At 42.5% G+C, this 16,909-nt stretch overlaps 4 protein-coding genes across 6 annotated transcripts in view; 3 read left to right on the forward strand and 1 right to left on the reverse strand.

Annotated features, from left to right (window-relative positions):
- The window catches only part of LOC126565624 (NADH dehydrogenase [ubiquinone] iron-sulfur protein 6, mitochondrial), a 384,330-nt gene that overhangs the window by 89,491 nt on the left and 277,930 nt on the right, over positions 1-16,909 (forward strand). The window lies entirely within an intron of this gene.
- LOC126565024 (uncharacterized) overlaps positions 1-16,909 on the forward strand; it is a 494,010-nt gene that overhangs the window by 87,347 nt on the left and 389,754 nt on the right. The gene's annotated exons all lie outside the window — the stretch shown is intronic.
- LOC126564579 (probable 26S proteasome non-ATPase regulatory subunit 3) overlaps positions 1-16,909 on the forward strand; it is a 561,792-nt gene that overhangs the window by 53,511 nt on the left and 491,372 nt on the right. The gene's annotated exons all lie outside the window — the stretch shown is intronic.
- Positions 1-16,909, reverse strand: part of LOC126564452 (LIM/homeobox protein Lhx3) — a 44,003-nt gene that overhangs the window by 1,513 nt on the left and 25,581 nt on the right. The window contains exons 1-2 of one of the 2 annotated variants that reach the window (XM_050221512.1): positions 1,716-1,930; positions 44-218 (exon numbers count right to left, since the gene is read on the reverse strand). In XM_050221512.1, the coding sequence (XP_050077469.1) occupies positions 44-218; positions 1,716-1,926 (386 nt within the window). In that variant the 5' untranslated portion in view covers positions 1,927-1,930. Of the gene's footprint in view, positions 1-43; positions 219-1,715; positions 1,931-16,909 lie in introns of those variants that run through there. The other variant, XM_050221511.1, reaches the window with a different exon arrangement.

Genomic DNA, 16,909 nt, shown 5'->3' on the forward strand with positions numbered 1-16,909 from the left:
AGCATGGGCTTAACGGTCACCAAGCCATACTTTAAATACTTACTTGAAGAAATCGTCCTTGCAAAACAGTTGACCATTGCGGGCGAAACACTTTTCGTTCAGCTGCACCCGACACTCGCTACACTGTAGACATTTGGCGTGCCACGTGCGGTCGGACACCTTTAGGATGAAGCGGTCCAGAATGAGTTCGTGACAGCCGCCACATTTTGGAATGGTTGCTGTTGGGAGAGTTTCGAATAGGAGAGGTGGTAAATAGAGCATGTAGTGTTTTCTTATACAAATGATTTATTGGTTAAGTTTGAAATGTGCAGTAATATATGTATGTGTTTTTCCATAAAAACCACGCTTGTTAAGAGCAATTTAAATACACCTGAAGGTATGCAATATCTGTGGATTCATGTGGGATGCCAAATAATAGTTTTAATAATAGGTACCAAATCAAATTGATGACTAATAATTGGCAGAAGGTTAATATTTTGTTAGTTCACAACAAAAGGCCGTGATTAAGCTATTGCTGTCGAATAACAATGCTACGAATTTATGTTGATAATTCAGGTTTTATCATAGCTGGATTTGTTGTTAAACCAACTGTAAAACTCACACTTGAAAGCGCCGAAATTTATGCAATTTGCTGTGCTAAGCGATATTTTGTTCATTTCTTGAACTACTTTTAAACTAAATGATGGGCTTACGAGGTTAAACAGTTTGATTTATTTGTTATTCATTCGTCTATATTTAATTTAATTTAAATACGGGTAAAGCTGTATTTACACGACAGGGCCAAGGTTCAAATCCAAAATCCCACCAAGATCGTTCCACTGTAGTGAAGACCGACTGTCCAACTACGTGATATCAGTAAGTCTACTAAGCTATTCGTCGGTCGGTATAAGGCTGGTGTCATTACTCAATCGTATACGACCAAGTCGTACAATATTGAATGGGATTTAACAGATTTTAGTCGTGTGACCTAACGGTCATCCTGCCATCTTCTTGTCATCTTTCAAATTCGATACAAATTTTTGTATAATCTCATGACTGTGCAATGATACAAGCCCAACCTAGAGCATCAATACGCCAAGAAGTTAGAGGATCGTTAATCCACCGCATTAACCATCATCATTTGTGATCTTTTGTAAAGTATTCTCCTAAAAATTTGGTTTTTCAGAACATCCAACAGTTTTATTGTTGATGGACCTATTCAATTTTGGTGAGTATAGCAACATTTTACAGCTCATACTGTTAATTATTCAATTCAATTCAACAAAAATTAGGAAAGTTTATTAAACATTTTGATGTAAATGCACTAATGTATTAAACAAATTCAACTTAATGAACAAGTTTGATTTGGTCGCGATTTTACTACTGAAAATCGAAATTGTAATACTTTTGTTCTCTGAGAAAATGTATTTACGAAATGCATTCACAGTAATAATTTTGTTTGCAACATTAAAAACATTAATTTCATGTAGTTCATGATAATGTTCCTCTTCGAATAATACATAATAAGAAAAAGAAATAAAAAAATCAGAAGTGCTTTAAGCCTCACACGAACATTTCTATTTTTAATTCCCAATTCATTCGAATGACATTCATTTGCTTAATTCCAGCGTTGGTCCAAACAGTTTTTCATCGTTTTTTTGAATTCTTTTTATGGCATCCATTTTTCGCTTCATTTTTCATTAAAATTCCACCACGCCCGGGTCAGCCACACTTACACAGCAAAACTTCCGGTAATTCGTCGAGATTAATCGGTGGTACGCGATAATCCGGACTGCGGGCACGCTGCTGATCCTTCTTAATATCCTCCACATTATTGTTATTGTTATGGTTGCTGGTGTTGTTGTTGTTATTGTTGTTAATATTCACACCATTGCCCAAACCGCACAAGTAGTCACCGGTGTTCATCATCAGCTTTAACATTTCCATCGTGTGTTCGATTTTGGGCTTCCTCTTGCGATTATAATTAAAAAACACAGGGACACACACACATACACTGACGAACACACACTCTACACCGCCTTTGGTTCTGGGTTTGGAGTTTTCAAGTAGTGCCCCACATATCAGAAATATCACGATAAAACGAGCTTTTCAGGATAGGAGGTCGTCATTTACGGTGTCATGTCGATCAGATAGCACACGGAAGAAGTTAAATACACAGTTTCATCCTTTATCCATATTAACTAACATGAGTTATCATGTTTTGGCTTATCGATTTCTTGTCACTTTGGAAAATCATGATGCTATGTTGGCCGGAAAAACGAGCACAGCAGTGTTACACGTCACAGTTTCACGTTATCCTAGTGCAAGAAAAGCTCCGTGGCGAAACGAAACGTTCAAGGAGTGGCACACACTGTTAGATCCGGCACCATCGATAGATAATCGGAACCACGTTCGAACGCGGAACAGACTTTTTTTGTTACGTTCTACTTTGTTACATAGGGCGGAAAAAGACAAAAAAGCTTTTCAACTGAGGTTTTCACTAACGATTTAGCAGCACGTAAAACAGCTTGCACAGTGGACACTTTGTGCACCATAAAACAATATCAACACTCAAAAAAAAAATCACCTTGTAAATTGAAAACAACACCTGTGATTAAAGCCACACCTGATGCTTGAAAAGGTTTGAAGAAATACGGTCCAAAATGCTTTTCCAAAAATTCGAAAAGCGGACCCTAGACGGGAGCACGCGAAAAATACATCCTCCTCGTCCGAGATCACGTTTGCAAACGAAGCAAGCGTTTCATAAAACATAACACATAAAACGTTTGAACATAGAGCGTCGACGTTAGGGGAATTGCTTTTTCTCTCTCTCTCTCTCTCTCTCGTTCTCTCACTCTTTTTTGGCTTTCGCTTCGTTGCTCTCATTCTGATGCACATTTTCCGCGATTGCGTTTTTCTTCATTTTCCCAGTCTCTCTCACTCTCACTCACGGCGATGGAGGAAGTGCACGGAAAAAGTGGGCGTGTTTATCGTAGCTGTAGATTGTTTGAGAGTGTGTGCGTGTAGCATGGTACGTAACACAGGGGTACTCAAGTTGTTTTCACGTTTTTGGCTCGATTACCAGACAGAACAGGTGTGAACGCTGCAGCGATTTGATAAAAACATTGTTTACAAATATAATTTTAAACGATGAATTGTGTTCCCAACACATACAACACTGCGGAAAAAGAATAGAAAAAGAGCCACGCAGTTGCCTAAAACCTATGGCGAGACGTTCGCGCTCATTCTATCTAATAGAATGAATCCGTTCTGTGTAAAAGAGTCCTTTGTGATATATTATCCTTGGCATAAATTTAGACACCCGTTCGTTTCGTTCCAGCCACCACTTCGCGGTGCTCGTCCGCCATCGTCGTGTAAAGTCTTTTGGAGCCATTTTGAAGCATCGGTCGGAAGCTCTTTTCGCGGCTTGTCCTGATATTAATCATCGCCTTTCGGCGAGCTCTTGTGCCTGTCGTTCCCGGGGGTTGGTTCGTTGGTTGGTGGTGAAATGTAGCCGAGGTAAGATATGAAGTGTTTCGCCCACAGGCCCCATCGTCTATGAACTCTCCATTGCACGACGACCAAATCCATCGGCTTTTATTTCGACAGGAGACCGAAACGAAAAGTAGATACAAAATAGCTCCCTTTCGCTACGACTTGACGCGTCTTGGGAGCCATCAGAAAAATGCTTGTGGGAACGGGGAAAGGGGGTGTAGGATCTCTTTGGGCATGCTTTCGTTGATGAGAGCGCCATGGTCGGACGAGCCACGGGATCAGACTGTGTGATGTTGCCACTTTTCCGATCGCACACTAAGTCGACGTCGGTTTGCAGGATTAAAGCCGCAGTCGCTCTGATGCGAAGACCGGTGTGGAGCTTTAAATGAGACTTTAATAGCACACGGACGTTCTGGTGGGGTTCATAAATCAGAATGGCGGCGGGCAGTTTTTTTTCCATCCATCACGAGGAGAGGAAAACGATGAACCAGGATGTAAAATGCGTACCGGGGAAAAAGACGTCCGGAGGATTGGAAGTTTGAAAGAAAGCATGATTGACGTTAACGATCCGGGAGCTGTACGATACAGGCACGGTTACGTGGTATATTGCGTATATATATTTTTGCCAATCGGAAGTTTCGTTTGCTTTTCCAAGTGAATCATAAACTTAATACTTACAGATTTTTTGAGAATTTTTTTTTTGAGTTTCAAATGAAACGAAGAGGGTAGTTGGCGTTTCAAGAAAGTATCTTCTTTGACTTAGCTTTGAGTTGGAGTGATTTAATGTGCTTCTAGTTCACTGCGGCCATCGGAGTAGACTAGACTTATTGATATTGATATTGATATTGACGTTTGTAGTTTCATAATCAGTCATCACTACACGGAAACGGTCTGAATGGAATTTGATCTCCAGTTGCGCCGTGTGATGACCGTTGCTGTCACCTTTACCACAGAATACGCCACGGTTTTAAACGACGTTCTAATTTGATGAACTCCGTATAGCACTTAAGACAGTTTATTTTTTCAAACATAAAAAAACCGTTAAAGATGTTTGGGGGCAAGTAAGGCACTTCGGAGAAACTACACAAAGATATGTGGAATTGAAAAGCGGACATACATAAACCCTAACAAAGTGTACCGTTTCCAAAATTGTGAGCTACTTCCGAAAAATGGATAGCTGCTTCAGGAAGAGTTTTAACAATTGAACATAGGATGAACAAATTCCGGTAAGCGATTTGATTTTGAAATCGCATGAACAGCTGTTATTTGAAATATTTGTTCGCGTCTCATATTGAATTAAAAACAAAATAGTTGAATGAAAAAAAGTAGATTCAAATTGAATAAAATTATTGCCGTATACATAAATACATATTATGAACCATTTTGGAGAAACAATAGTAAATCGTTTTATATTATTCTTCTTCTTCTTGGCTTAACGAACTCTACGGTCACGCCCGGCCATCGAATGGCTTTCTAGACTACCGATACCACGTAGTTGGATAGTCAGTCCTCACTACGGGAGGACGGTCCGGATGGGATTTGAGCCCTGGTACTGCCGTTTGAAGACCCGCGACGCTGTCGCCTATACCACCGGGCCGCCCCAATCGTTATACATTAAATGAAGTGTTCAATTCAGCAAAATGATTACAAAAAGAATATAAGGAAAAATTTCTTCGTGCACTTGTTGTGATAAAGTCAGTTTATCGATGTCAAAAACCACATTTAAAATATGATTTAAGTCTGTATCTGTATTGTTAAGAGATTTTATTAAAGTTATTGAAAGGAAATTCTATATCCTTGCCAAAACAAATATTTAAACCAATCAAGCTGTTTGACACCCAGGTCCAATTATTATTATCGAAACGTGAATCGTTTTCAGTAAAACCCTAAGCCACTGAGCGCCCATCCAACATGATTTAGTACGTACAAATTATTGTTTGCATGAGTAAGACTTCCAAGGAAAAGGATTAAATAAACGACATTCATTCCACTTTTCTTCCAAGACACTCTGAAAGCGGTTGAAAGGGGGAACAAAAGCTGGCCACTAGAACAATTTCACATAAGCAGCTTTATTTTCACACATAAGTCTTGGGTGGGTTCGAGACCGTAGAAAATAACTGCACTGCACCCACATTCTCTTAAGTCTCGAATAAACCACGTGGGTCTCCATAGTGCTGCCCCGGGAGCTCTCTTCTGCTGAAATCGATTTGTTATATTGCTAATCCAACACGCCCGGCGTCTGGCAAGGGTGTATATGTGTATGTGGTTGTGTGTGTGTGTGTACTATTATTCAAATTTATATTATTACCATTTGCAAAAGTATCGCCTTCTTGTGAGGGTGCTCGGGGGTTTGCTCCAAGTGCATTTGTACGGATTGTTGGAGATACGGTTTAGGTATGGCAATCGTTTAAACCGTTTTGCCGTCAAGCATGTACGACACCGGCTAGACTGTAATAGTTATTATAAGTGTCTAATTTATTCATTTCACTTAAAACAGCTACCGACCCTCCGAACGAATGAGCAGGAAAGTTTCCCAAAGAAATTGCTTTTGCTGACAACCAAAGCTATACACCACAGCGCACTCCATTGCATTGGAGGACCGTCTCCGTTGCAGTCGGAAATTCGGGCTCGCTCTCGCTAGAAAGTTGGTCCAGATTTGCGAAAAGTTGGACCAACATTTATCACCACGTATTTATCGCATTTAATGCACCGGAATGGTAGCATAGGGGAACAGGACGAACCGGTCGGGTAAATATCCTTAATGTACTTGCCGGTAGCAGGCGACCCTTAGGCCTGCTCTCATTCTCTCCGTGCACGTTGTCATGGTCGTTGAAGGATGTAATAAAAACAGTTCATACTAGGCTTTTAAGTGATTATCACCCATTTACAGCATTTGTCACCCTACGGGTTGCGATTGGTGAACGGGAATGCGAGGGACAAAATAAAACCTGTCTACCGTGTAGAGCTACGGGCGATAGAGAATGGAAACGAAAAATTTATTGCTAGCCGAAGGTTTATTGCGAAAGGCGAAGATTTAGATTTCGGTACTGTGAACGCGCTATTGAGAGTAGAGTTCTTTTGCAACTACTGCTTCACTCAGTGCTGATTAATGTCCTGCCCGATTGTCGAGACCACGTGACAGGTGCATCTCGATGCGATGCAGTTTGAAGTGTTGAATTGAGATTTGGATCGGCAAATGTGTCAATTCACGCGAAAGTGCGCCTGCATCATTCATTCCGCTAATCGATCCATTAGAAATAGACGAGCTGGATCACCATTGCCACGGACATGGATCGGGCATGAAGGATGGATGGATTGGTGAAATCTGTTCCACTTAAATCGTGTCTCTTTCACTGACCATCTGTCAGGTTGGAATTTGGTGGTATTGGGCATGTTCGCAACTCGGCACATTACCACGTTTAGGCCGCTGGTGGTTAAGTGCATATGACCTCGTGCGTGTTGATCCCGTTTCCACAGCTCTTCAGAGCGGGCAAAACAGACGAAGGGGAAATAAAACTCCGCGCGACAACTAAAGCGTCGGAGAGGAACTGATCCTTAAATACCTTATTGACATTTATACGACCGACCGTTTCTTTTCAACCTAGTCGAGGTACAGGGACATTCTTAGGGTGCAGTTTAAAGGGTCGGTCTGATTCAGCAAACGCTAGGATCACCAGACTGTGTGGTAAGTGATTTTCAGGTCGGGAAAACTGATGAACCGTGAGGTCAGAATTGATCGGTCTTCTTGCAAGAGAAGCATTAGGCACTATCAAACAGAAAACCCTCCTAATCCGCATCACACAACCCTGGCAGCTTGTCCCGTAACTGCAGTTCGTGAAAACCTGGCTGAAGAGAATTTATTCATTGGAAAATTTATTGCACACCCTGGCTCGGTTGTATTGCGCGATATACTGATCATTCCCCGCACGATGACAGATTTGTTGGTCTCGAGGGGCGTACATTTGTCGTTTTTATTGGTAGCTACGAATGTGTGTGTGTTTTTTTTCTTGTCTTCTTGTCCCCGTGTAAACTCCATCGGCATTGACTTTTTTGTTGTTGTTCCGGTTGTGTTGAGATTTTTTCCGATTGTTATCCCTCGCTGTAGGGGTTTTCTACTCCCTTCTGTATTCTCCAAGGGGCAAAAAAGTCAATTACATTAACAACGTATGTCGCGTACTGGATTGGGTAGCTGCCAGAGATGGAAAAGGTGTAAAAGGGAGTTGTCGTATGCAAAAAAAGCGGAAAGCTTGAGGCTATTAGGCTCATCTGTTTAATTGATGTTAAATATTTTGTAGACACTTGCAGTGCGGGCTTAACGAGTGATGGCGCTCGGCAAACCAAACCCGTCAAACTGACATTGATACGGTGTAATCGAGTGTATTGGATCGATTACAAATTTCTAGACCATTTGAAAGGTCACTGTCATTAGAGTGGCGTCGAAAAGGTTCCCTTGCAAGCCCTAATAATGTTACATTCATGTCTCGATACTGCTCCAGATGAAGTCAAGGACAATTTATTGATAGAACTGGACAGACGTATTTCAAAGCAACAGTGTTTCAACAAATTTATGACTGTAATGCTTCTATCCGGGGCGGCCCGGTGGTGTAGGCGACAGTGGCGCCGGTCTTCAAACGGCAGGACCCGGTTTCAAATCCCATCTGGACCGTTCCTCCGTAGTGAAGACTGACTAACCAACTACGTGGTATCGGCAGTCTAGAAAGCCATTTTGATGGCCGGCATGACCTTAGAGATCGTTAAGCCAAGAAGAAGAAGAATGCTTCTATCCAGGTCTTCCTGTAAATTGTAGACTATATCTTTAGAGAACTCGAGTATGTGCGCCAAAGTCTAGTTTCTACTATCACTGTAGTTCATCTTTCTTGAACTAGAGCTAGAGAATTACTATTTGATCTCGAATATCCGATAAAAGTGTTTCATTTCTTATATTAAAAAAAAATAACCCAAAAAACAAAACCCAGTGTCACAAAATTGAGACAAATAAATCCACTCAAGCAAATATAAACGCAAGCACGGCGTTTGTCCGGTGATAAAAATCAATTATTCACCAGAATTTTGCTCCTCATTATTTTTCCAACGCGATGCAAGGTTTGCTTGCGTTCACTAAACGGTGTCATTTATTCTGATTACAGCATATCCAGCAGCCCTTTCCATTTTTCCCAGTTTGCAGAACGTTACATCGTTCCCGATTGTGTTCTGCGAACGGTAGAAGCTGTCGCTCTCAGAAACACGCAGGAATCAGAAACACGGCTAATGAAATAATCCAATAAAGCTATCTTAACTTTCCGGCACGATCTAGTTCCTTCTCTTCTGGGCGGTATGTTTGCCATCCCATTGGTGCAGGGATAGGGATCCGGAAGGGATATAATGCGTCAATAATTAGATCACAGCGTTCGCAGGCAGACGAGAAGCAAGGCTCTTCAGGAAGTCATGGTCCTCCTAACGGAGCAAAGTGTGTGAAATTTGCGAAACTGCTCGCTGCAAGCACAACGACTCAAGTGCCTCTAGTGGCTGTCGAAATGTGTTTTCATTAGTGTGAAGAAATTTATGAAAACTTATAGTCTAATTTAGCACGCGAATGGAAGAAGCTTACGCTTCTGGAAGAAAAACAATTTAAAAAGATATTCGAGCAGGTTTACTTCTCAAAGTACTGTTGACATTTTTGCTGATTCAAGCTCGGGGAGGAAAGAAACACACGCCCCATTCATTTAATCTCACTGCAGTGTGTCGTGTTCATTGACAGGCAGTATGTTTGTAGTTTTAGTTCGATGTCTTTTACACTGTCCTTATTCCTGTCGTGGGAGTCACAAACATTCTGGCGGTCTAAATACGTACACACACATATCTCACACTTCCGGACATAAAAATTGTAGCAAATAAAATCAACTACATTGTTTGGAGAACTCCCACGTCTAACGCCTTACATTTGCGAGAGTACGGTCGCAAAACTGTCGTCCATTTCGAACATTTTCCTTTCTCGTATTTGTGTCCGTGTATGTATGCGTCAGGGTCGAGGTGCCTCTCTAATGGCTTCCCTGGGACATACCGTAAAGTGTAGCAATGAATTTTTATTTCAATTTTATTTCGGTATAATTTCTACTCTACCGTCACTCCACTCTGCTTTCCCTTTCTGTCGTAGCCTTGCAGTCGTCATTTGTAGGTTCTACAGAGATAATAGTAGCAGCAGCAAGGATGACAAGGGACACATCCAGATCCATCGTTTAGGAACCACCGAAGAAGTCATGACGGGCGTCTGGGTTTTGCTTTCCATAGGGATTGTTTGTGGCCATTGCGGTGGATTTGGTTGTTCTAGGGGCGTGGGTCCACGAACGAGTGGATCGATAAAATGAGTGAAGACTGTCGGATTTAGAAGTAAGTTAAAGCGAGGTACAAAATGACATCAGCGAAGCAGGTTTCATGCTGATTTATCACTAAAATTTTAACTAAGCTAAAATAAATTAATAACTAAGCTAAAATTTTTGCAGGAAGAATTTAAATTTTTGCTATTGGTTTCTTCTTGGCTTAACCTTTTTTACCACATGGCTCTTTCATGTGTGAAGGTTATCAGTGTCTGAAAACTAAACAATATCTGCCCGTTCGTTATGGTTCATAGTAAAAACGGAATATAACCAAATTGTTTTACTAAAATCGATCCAAACCAACATTCTTTGCTATTTTTTTTCGGTCAATTTTTACACCATGAACCATATGATTACGTTAGTTGTTTCATGCTAAAAAAACTGCACCTAAATGCCATAGCAACTAATAAAATTTTAGGTTTAATAGTGCATAATGCCACGACAAACTAAATTGAAAGTTTATTGAAGGAGTAGAAAGCTATTAGAAAAAAAAAACAAATAGTCTATTTTAAGTGATCAGCGAAATAATTTACAATTCCTCTTCTTCTTCTTCTTCTTCTTCTTCTTCTTCTTGGCGTAACGACCTCTAAGATCATGCCGGCCGTTGAAATGGCTTACTAGACTCTCCCATACCACGTAGTTCAATAGTCAGGCCTCACTACGGGGGGACGGTCCGGATGGGATTTGAACCCCTGCACCACCGGGCCGCCCCAATTTACAGTTCTTAATTCCAATGCTAGCTATTAACTGAATTGAGGTTTGGATGAAATAAAATAAAATACAACAAAAAAGCTCAAAATAAATATTCAATTTATGTCCCCGTATTTGAAGTATTTGAAATTAATTACGACAAACTATAAAACAAGTGGGCTTACTACAGTGACCACCACCAAATTAATTTTTTTACCAATTTACCAACGGAAAAGCCAGCATAGCTTTAAATTGATATATTTGCTCATTAAATAATATTTCATTTATCTTAACGAAAGCGTTCAATCCAGTTCGTTAGGTAATTCTTTTCACTCGAAATGTTTCTTACAACTTACTACTCAAAATAAAAGCACAGAGAACGCTTTAAAAATATCAATATTCCATCCCAATTTCCGATACGTGTCTTTGTTCCATTGGGATTCGCTGGGATGACAGCTGCCACCCACATCCGGCTCCAGGTCCTACCATAGTGCACGCACATTTGAATTCGGAAAACATTCGAAGCTATTCATTCGTATTTTATGGATTCTTACCATCTTCAGTCTCTTTCGCACGTACGGCCACTTTTCATAACCATGAGCTCTCACCATGTTCCACCATGGTTGCTTCTGCGCTCATCTACTACTAGCGCCATCCGCCATCGCACTTCCATTTGGATACAGTTTTGCTTTTGCTATCCATGGTCGAACGTATTTACTCGGGTTTCCTCAAGGATTGTTAAGGACCGTCTGTGTGTGTGTGTGTGAGCGCATGTTTGGTTTTGGGGTTTCCGTTCATTGGTTCGAATCGGTTCGGAAAGGGGGAGTTGAGGGTAGCCGGCAGCCTAAAGGACCGCTTTTTGAAGTATAGTAAGTGTATATTCCCATATTGCGGGTACGACCTAGGGGAGTTCATTTGAAATACACGCTGTTTTTTGTTCCGCATTTGTTCCATTCGTTTTGTCTCCGGTTCCCGATGGGGACGCTTGGTCCTTTTTAGACTGTTTGTGTTTTTTTTTTGTTATTCGTGTGTGGCAGAACATTTTACTCCATCCATACCAATGCACAGAGCAATAACGTATACTAAGAACCGAAACATCGTGCCGGATTGAAGAGGCGGTAACGTAGTGTGTTGGGGGGCCTCTAACATGTACCATTTCCCATCCTCAACGTTTTCACCATTGCTTCTCACGGGGTGAGGCTGTACAATAGAAAGATCTAACGTCGGATTTCGATTCGAACCAGCAGCCACCAGCAGCACGTATTTATGAGCTATGAGTTCCCTTAAACGATGGAACGCCGTTAGCGACTCCTCCACCTTCTCGGGGCGAACAGTGGATGGCGGTGCTGAGTTATGCGAACACACAACCCCAACGACAACGACGCACTCGAAGCGTTCTTTCATGTCTCCGGTTCGCTTTGATGTCTTTGTTGGTGACCATTTTGTGCTTTTGCGAAACGGATGCACTACAGGGCGAAGCCATCGCGTGGGTATCTCTCCTGGGGAGGAGTGATAAAATGGATACTGCTGCTGGTGGATGCCAGACGGTTGGCTGAACACTTTGTGGCCGAGAGAAACATCAATAATTTCTTAGTTCATTTTTCGTAGCTTGTCGGTGTCTGGTGGGTGAATCGTTTCTGCTGAGAAATAGTTTAGTATGGAGGATACTTTTATCGTTGCATAAGTTATCTCGTATACAGCCCTGTGAGGTTGGTTTTCGAGAGTACAATTTAAAAGAACAATGGAACCGTGGAATCAATCGTGACTGATTGTTTTGATTTTTGTTGGAACAATCAAAGAACGAACGAATAGACGTTATTTTACCTTTATCCATGGGGAAATCTAGCAAAGCTATTCATTACGCGGATGTCGAGAGATATGTGACAACAAGGACGATCACTTAACCCTAAAAATGTAATGCGCACCACACTTAACTAATGAAACGCTATAAAACTCACCAAACACGTAAGCTCCATGCTCCTTAACCACCGGACATACGCGGCCAAATAATTAGGAAAACGGTCACTTAATGTTGCTCGTTATGTTTAATAATCCGTCCACCGATCGGAGTAAAGTTTTTACTGTTTCCACCGCATTTGGACAGCCGCTGGGGTAGTGACACAGAAGTCAGACGACAACATGGACGTATAACTGTCATAAATTCAGTCTTTACATCCCAACCGATTAAAAGAGGTCAACTCATGATGACCACGACCGAGGAGAAGTTGTCCAATTTCATCTGCTTCTTTTTTGTTTTGGTGCCGGTACAATGTACACAAAACGCGGACATGCGGGATAATGTCCACAAAATGTCTCCTTTCGTTTCGATTACCGCCGTCCAGTAGCAAGAGTGCAGTAACAAGCCATAAAGAGATTGTTTGATGCGGCGAGAAACATCGGTGGATAGCACATAAAGTGTTTCGAATGTTTGTAAGCTTTTCATTAATTTAATTTACTTCACTAATGTGCACCGGACTTCGAGTCATCGTTGGTAGACGCATCGTGCTTCTTCGAGTGCCACCTTTTTGGGACATTCTTTCAGGTGAAAAAGTTCGAAAACAAAAGCCATTTTGCTGTACCCTAATCCTGCTCCCGTTTGCTACCGGCATTAAGCTGTTCGACCTGGTGTGTCGCTCTGTTTATCAGTAGTAAAGTAAGGTACAGTGATGTTCCCATCGCCGTCCGACAACAGTGGCGAACACAATGGCGATAAAGATGAGGGAGCAAACTCGTAAAAAAGTACGATGACATAATGTAGGTGGATTTTGGGTATGGTAGAACAAGAACCTGTTTCACCTCACAGGTGGAGATAGGTTGTTCACCTAACCTTGTTGAACCTGGCCGCTGGTGGCCGCTCAAAATGGCCGTCGTTCGTGGCAGGAGCTGGTGGATGAGTCTGGATTTTGGAAGTCTCGCACATCGCGTTTTAATACGATTTGTAACACGGTCTGACTTGGCAGCGTGGAGTTTGGTGTTGATGAAATGAGATTAAGATGGGTTTCTGGTTTTACCTTTGCTCCCTACCACCGCACCCACTCAGATGCGAAGAACACAATGGGTACAGCAGCATCCTACAAAAGGTTGGTGGGTCAGGTGTAACGCTGGCAAAACAGCCGTCACGTGGCCACATTTTCCGGATTTCACTTCACTTCACGGTGGTGGGTCGTAAAAGCAAATGGTTGAAACCATTGCCATTGTTATCCTTTCCTCCGTGCCATCATCAAGGCAACGGATGAGCAGGGCGCCCGAAAGCTGATGTGCCGGTTCGCTGATTCGCAGATGGGTACTCTTGCCTTTCATCGTCCAGTACTCTCCTGGAGCCTTTACAGAGAATAGCGGAGAAGCACACTTTTTGCCGTATCAAGATTGTTGCTGTTTGCTGATGGTAGCACAAGTCAAAGGCACTGTCTTCTGCAACGAAAGGCGGCAGCAGAGCAAATGTTGCAAACATTTAATATTTATACAGAGCAATTCTGTTGAATATTTTAGCAGTGCTTAACGAGTGTTTTCCGAGACCGGGCCAACCTGGTGTAGGAGAAGGTTTTTGTTTTAAAGGTAACAACGGTGGAAGGCGCTGGCACTAGGGTAGCGCCAGCACTGGGGATCATGATAAGCCCTGCAGGCTTCAACTCGGGACTGCCACCCGGTGTGTGTGTGTGTGTTCCGTCTGGTGGGAAGATTTGGATGTTAAGAGCTCATTGCTGCTGCTTTGCGGGGCAGAAAGGGGACCGGTTGAGCTGTCAGAAAGATTGAAGTAGGATCAACGCAAACATCAGACAGGTTTGCTTTAGGTGCTCCATTTTCTACCGGAGGTCAAGAAGGAAAAGTTGGTAAAGATGCTTGTTCTCTGTTGCTGTTTCCGCCCTGATATAAGGGCGCAAAAACGAACCTGAGCGAGCGAGAGACATTATATCAGAGCTAATTAATTAATTTATGTGCGAAACAGGCAGTGAAAGACACCGTTTTGTTGGTCGTGATTTGAGGGCTCGCTTTGATTGCGCTTTGAGGACACGGTCAAAGATCGCATCTTTGTTGAGGGGTCGTTTGGTTAAGGTTGCGTGTTTTATGATTGTTTGAAGAATAATTGAGCGATATAGGAAACAAATTTGTTTCAGGTTTTTTTACCCACTACAACATTGGTCAATAAAATAAACGTACGGAAAGAATATATTGTTGGGACAAGTGTTAACAACTCCAAAAGTTTGATACCCCGACTTTTAAAAGCAAATATATTTCGAATTTAAACAGATGTATCTACAGTTTTTCCCTATACAGAGATAAATCTAAATCAATAGTTAAGGCAAATAAAATAATTTGTATGAAAATCAGCTATTACAATTTACCCCTAGCGTGTCGTTAAGCCAAGAATAAGGACTGGTGCGGTCCAGTGCCCGAGGCGATATCGACGACGAATTTCATAAGGCAGGATCGAGCATCGAGTCCCGCCTTAACCATCTCCCCGTACGCAGATCTGTCTTTCCAACTATCGCCTAGCTTAAATGGTAAACTAAGTCTAGGAAGCTAGCTATGGCATGCAATAGGGTTCTTGAGATTGCAGTGCCCAAGAAGAAGCAGAAAGATAAAAAAGAAGAAACATGTTACTAGAAGCAATACGACTAGGCTGTCACTGTTGAATATAGCTAATAAAAAGGCTTCTTTTATCAAAAGTTTTTTTTTAAATTTTAAAGACATCACTGTTGGTCTCCACTGATTTAATTTCTAGCTCGCAACAAGGATAAGGATTTCTTCGGCTAATTGGTGACGCTTGGCTAGCTACAATCGACCCGTTTCGTTTGAAGGATCTTTATCCCTTCGATTTCCTGCTAATCAAATATCTTTTTCCACCAATCATCTCGCACCAGCTGAAACCATTTGATCTAACCTCTCTGTACCGGGATGATTGCAAATAAACTCTCGGTATCCCATCCCAGTTCCAGCAGCAAGACACCGCACAAATTTACCTTTAATAATGTTTTGCTACGTAGAAACGCTGAAGCATTTTCCTAGGATTATCGACAGTGTAAGTTCCGTACAACTGAAAGGTAAACGGGTCGGATGGTAGATGACAGCAGAATGTCTCGATCGTTGGTTTCCTTCTGAGCAAACAGACCCGAGTGGGCTGTGTTTGCTAAGAAATGCGCGGTGTACGATGCCTATGCCAAGCAACATAAATTATCTCTCACGAGATATGAAGCCACGTGAGGCACTTACCGGGCCGGTTTCAGTTAACCCAACCCAACCACCGACGCATTTTTTGGTCGATAATTTACCCGCCCCGTTACCGACCGCTCCGCCGACACGACACAATCTGCAGCAAGACTGCTAAACGGCGTATAATTTGCTGTTTCCTCCGGAAAAAACCAATCCACCACCATCAACACAAACCGTAGCAAAGTTAACACGCACCGAAGCCTATTTGTGTGTGTGTGTGTGTGTGTGTGTGTCCCGAGGGAAACACTCTACCGCTTGTTTGACGTTGAGCGTTTTCCCGCTTTTCCCCTTTTACCACTGCTTTTCCCTCGCAAAATTGTGTAGAAAATTCCCCTTCGCTAACAAGCAGACCCTTCGCAGCGTTGCAAAGGCTTCGGGAGGCTGTATTAGAGAGGGCGCTGACTCGGGATGCTGATGCCGCGTGTAGAACGTGCGTGACAACCGTGGCAACAAATGGCCCGCTGGGTTGGCGAGGGTGCAACGCATACCAAGCGGAGCAGGGGGTAAATATGTTTGTTTTAGCATAGAAATGACTCCTCGAGCGATCGGGCCGGAGCGGGGCATTGCGTCCCCTCGCCACAAAAGACCGGACCAAACTTCGACAACGCAACTTTGACATCTCGATCCCGGGTTCGGGAAAGCGTATCGCAACAGATTGCCGTATCTGGTTGCAAAGCAAACAAAAAGCCCGCGCCCGAACGTACGGTACCGGGAAGCCAAACTAGCGAACTGTCCCGGTGGTACTCGAACAAACCCTAAAGACGAGGCTAGGGAGTTCCCCGTACCCGTTGGTGGTGATGTGCAGTTCTCCGAACCAGTAAGGGTGAAAACCAGTCGAATTTCCGCAACGCAACGGAGGGAATGTGTCAACGGGTGGGGTGAGGTTGGGATGATAATTAAATTAATCATATAAATTTTTACTGCAGAAACCAGAGCGAAACAATAAAATTGTTTATTTATATTTATGGGCTTCGCGGAGGTTTTTTATTGATTCTAGACTTTAACAGGCCATTTCAGCAGTTTCCGCACCCGGCTGGCTACACTTTTTGCCACGCGGGGAGGTGGATGACGATGCAGATGGAACGCGGTTGAACCAGAAGGAGGTAGATGAATATTTATCCCTTTTTTTGTACGTTAGATGAACTGCACACCCGCAGCAA

Source organism: Anopheles maculipalpis, chromosome 3RL (genome assembly GCF_943734695.1).
Source record: "Anopheles maculipalpis chromosome 3RL, idAnoMacuDA_375_x, whole genome shotgun sequence".
Lineage (NCBI taxonomy): Eukaryota > Metazoa > Arthropoda > Insecta > Diptera > Culicidae > Anopheles > Anopheles maculipalpis.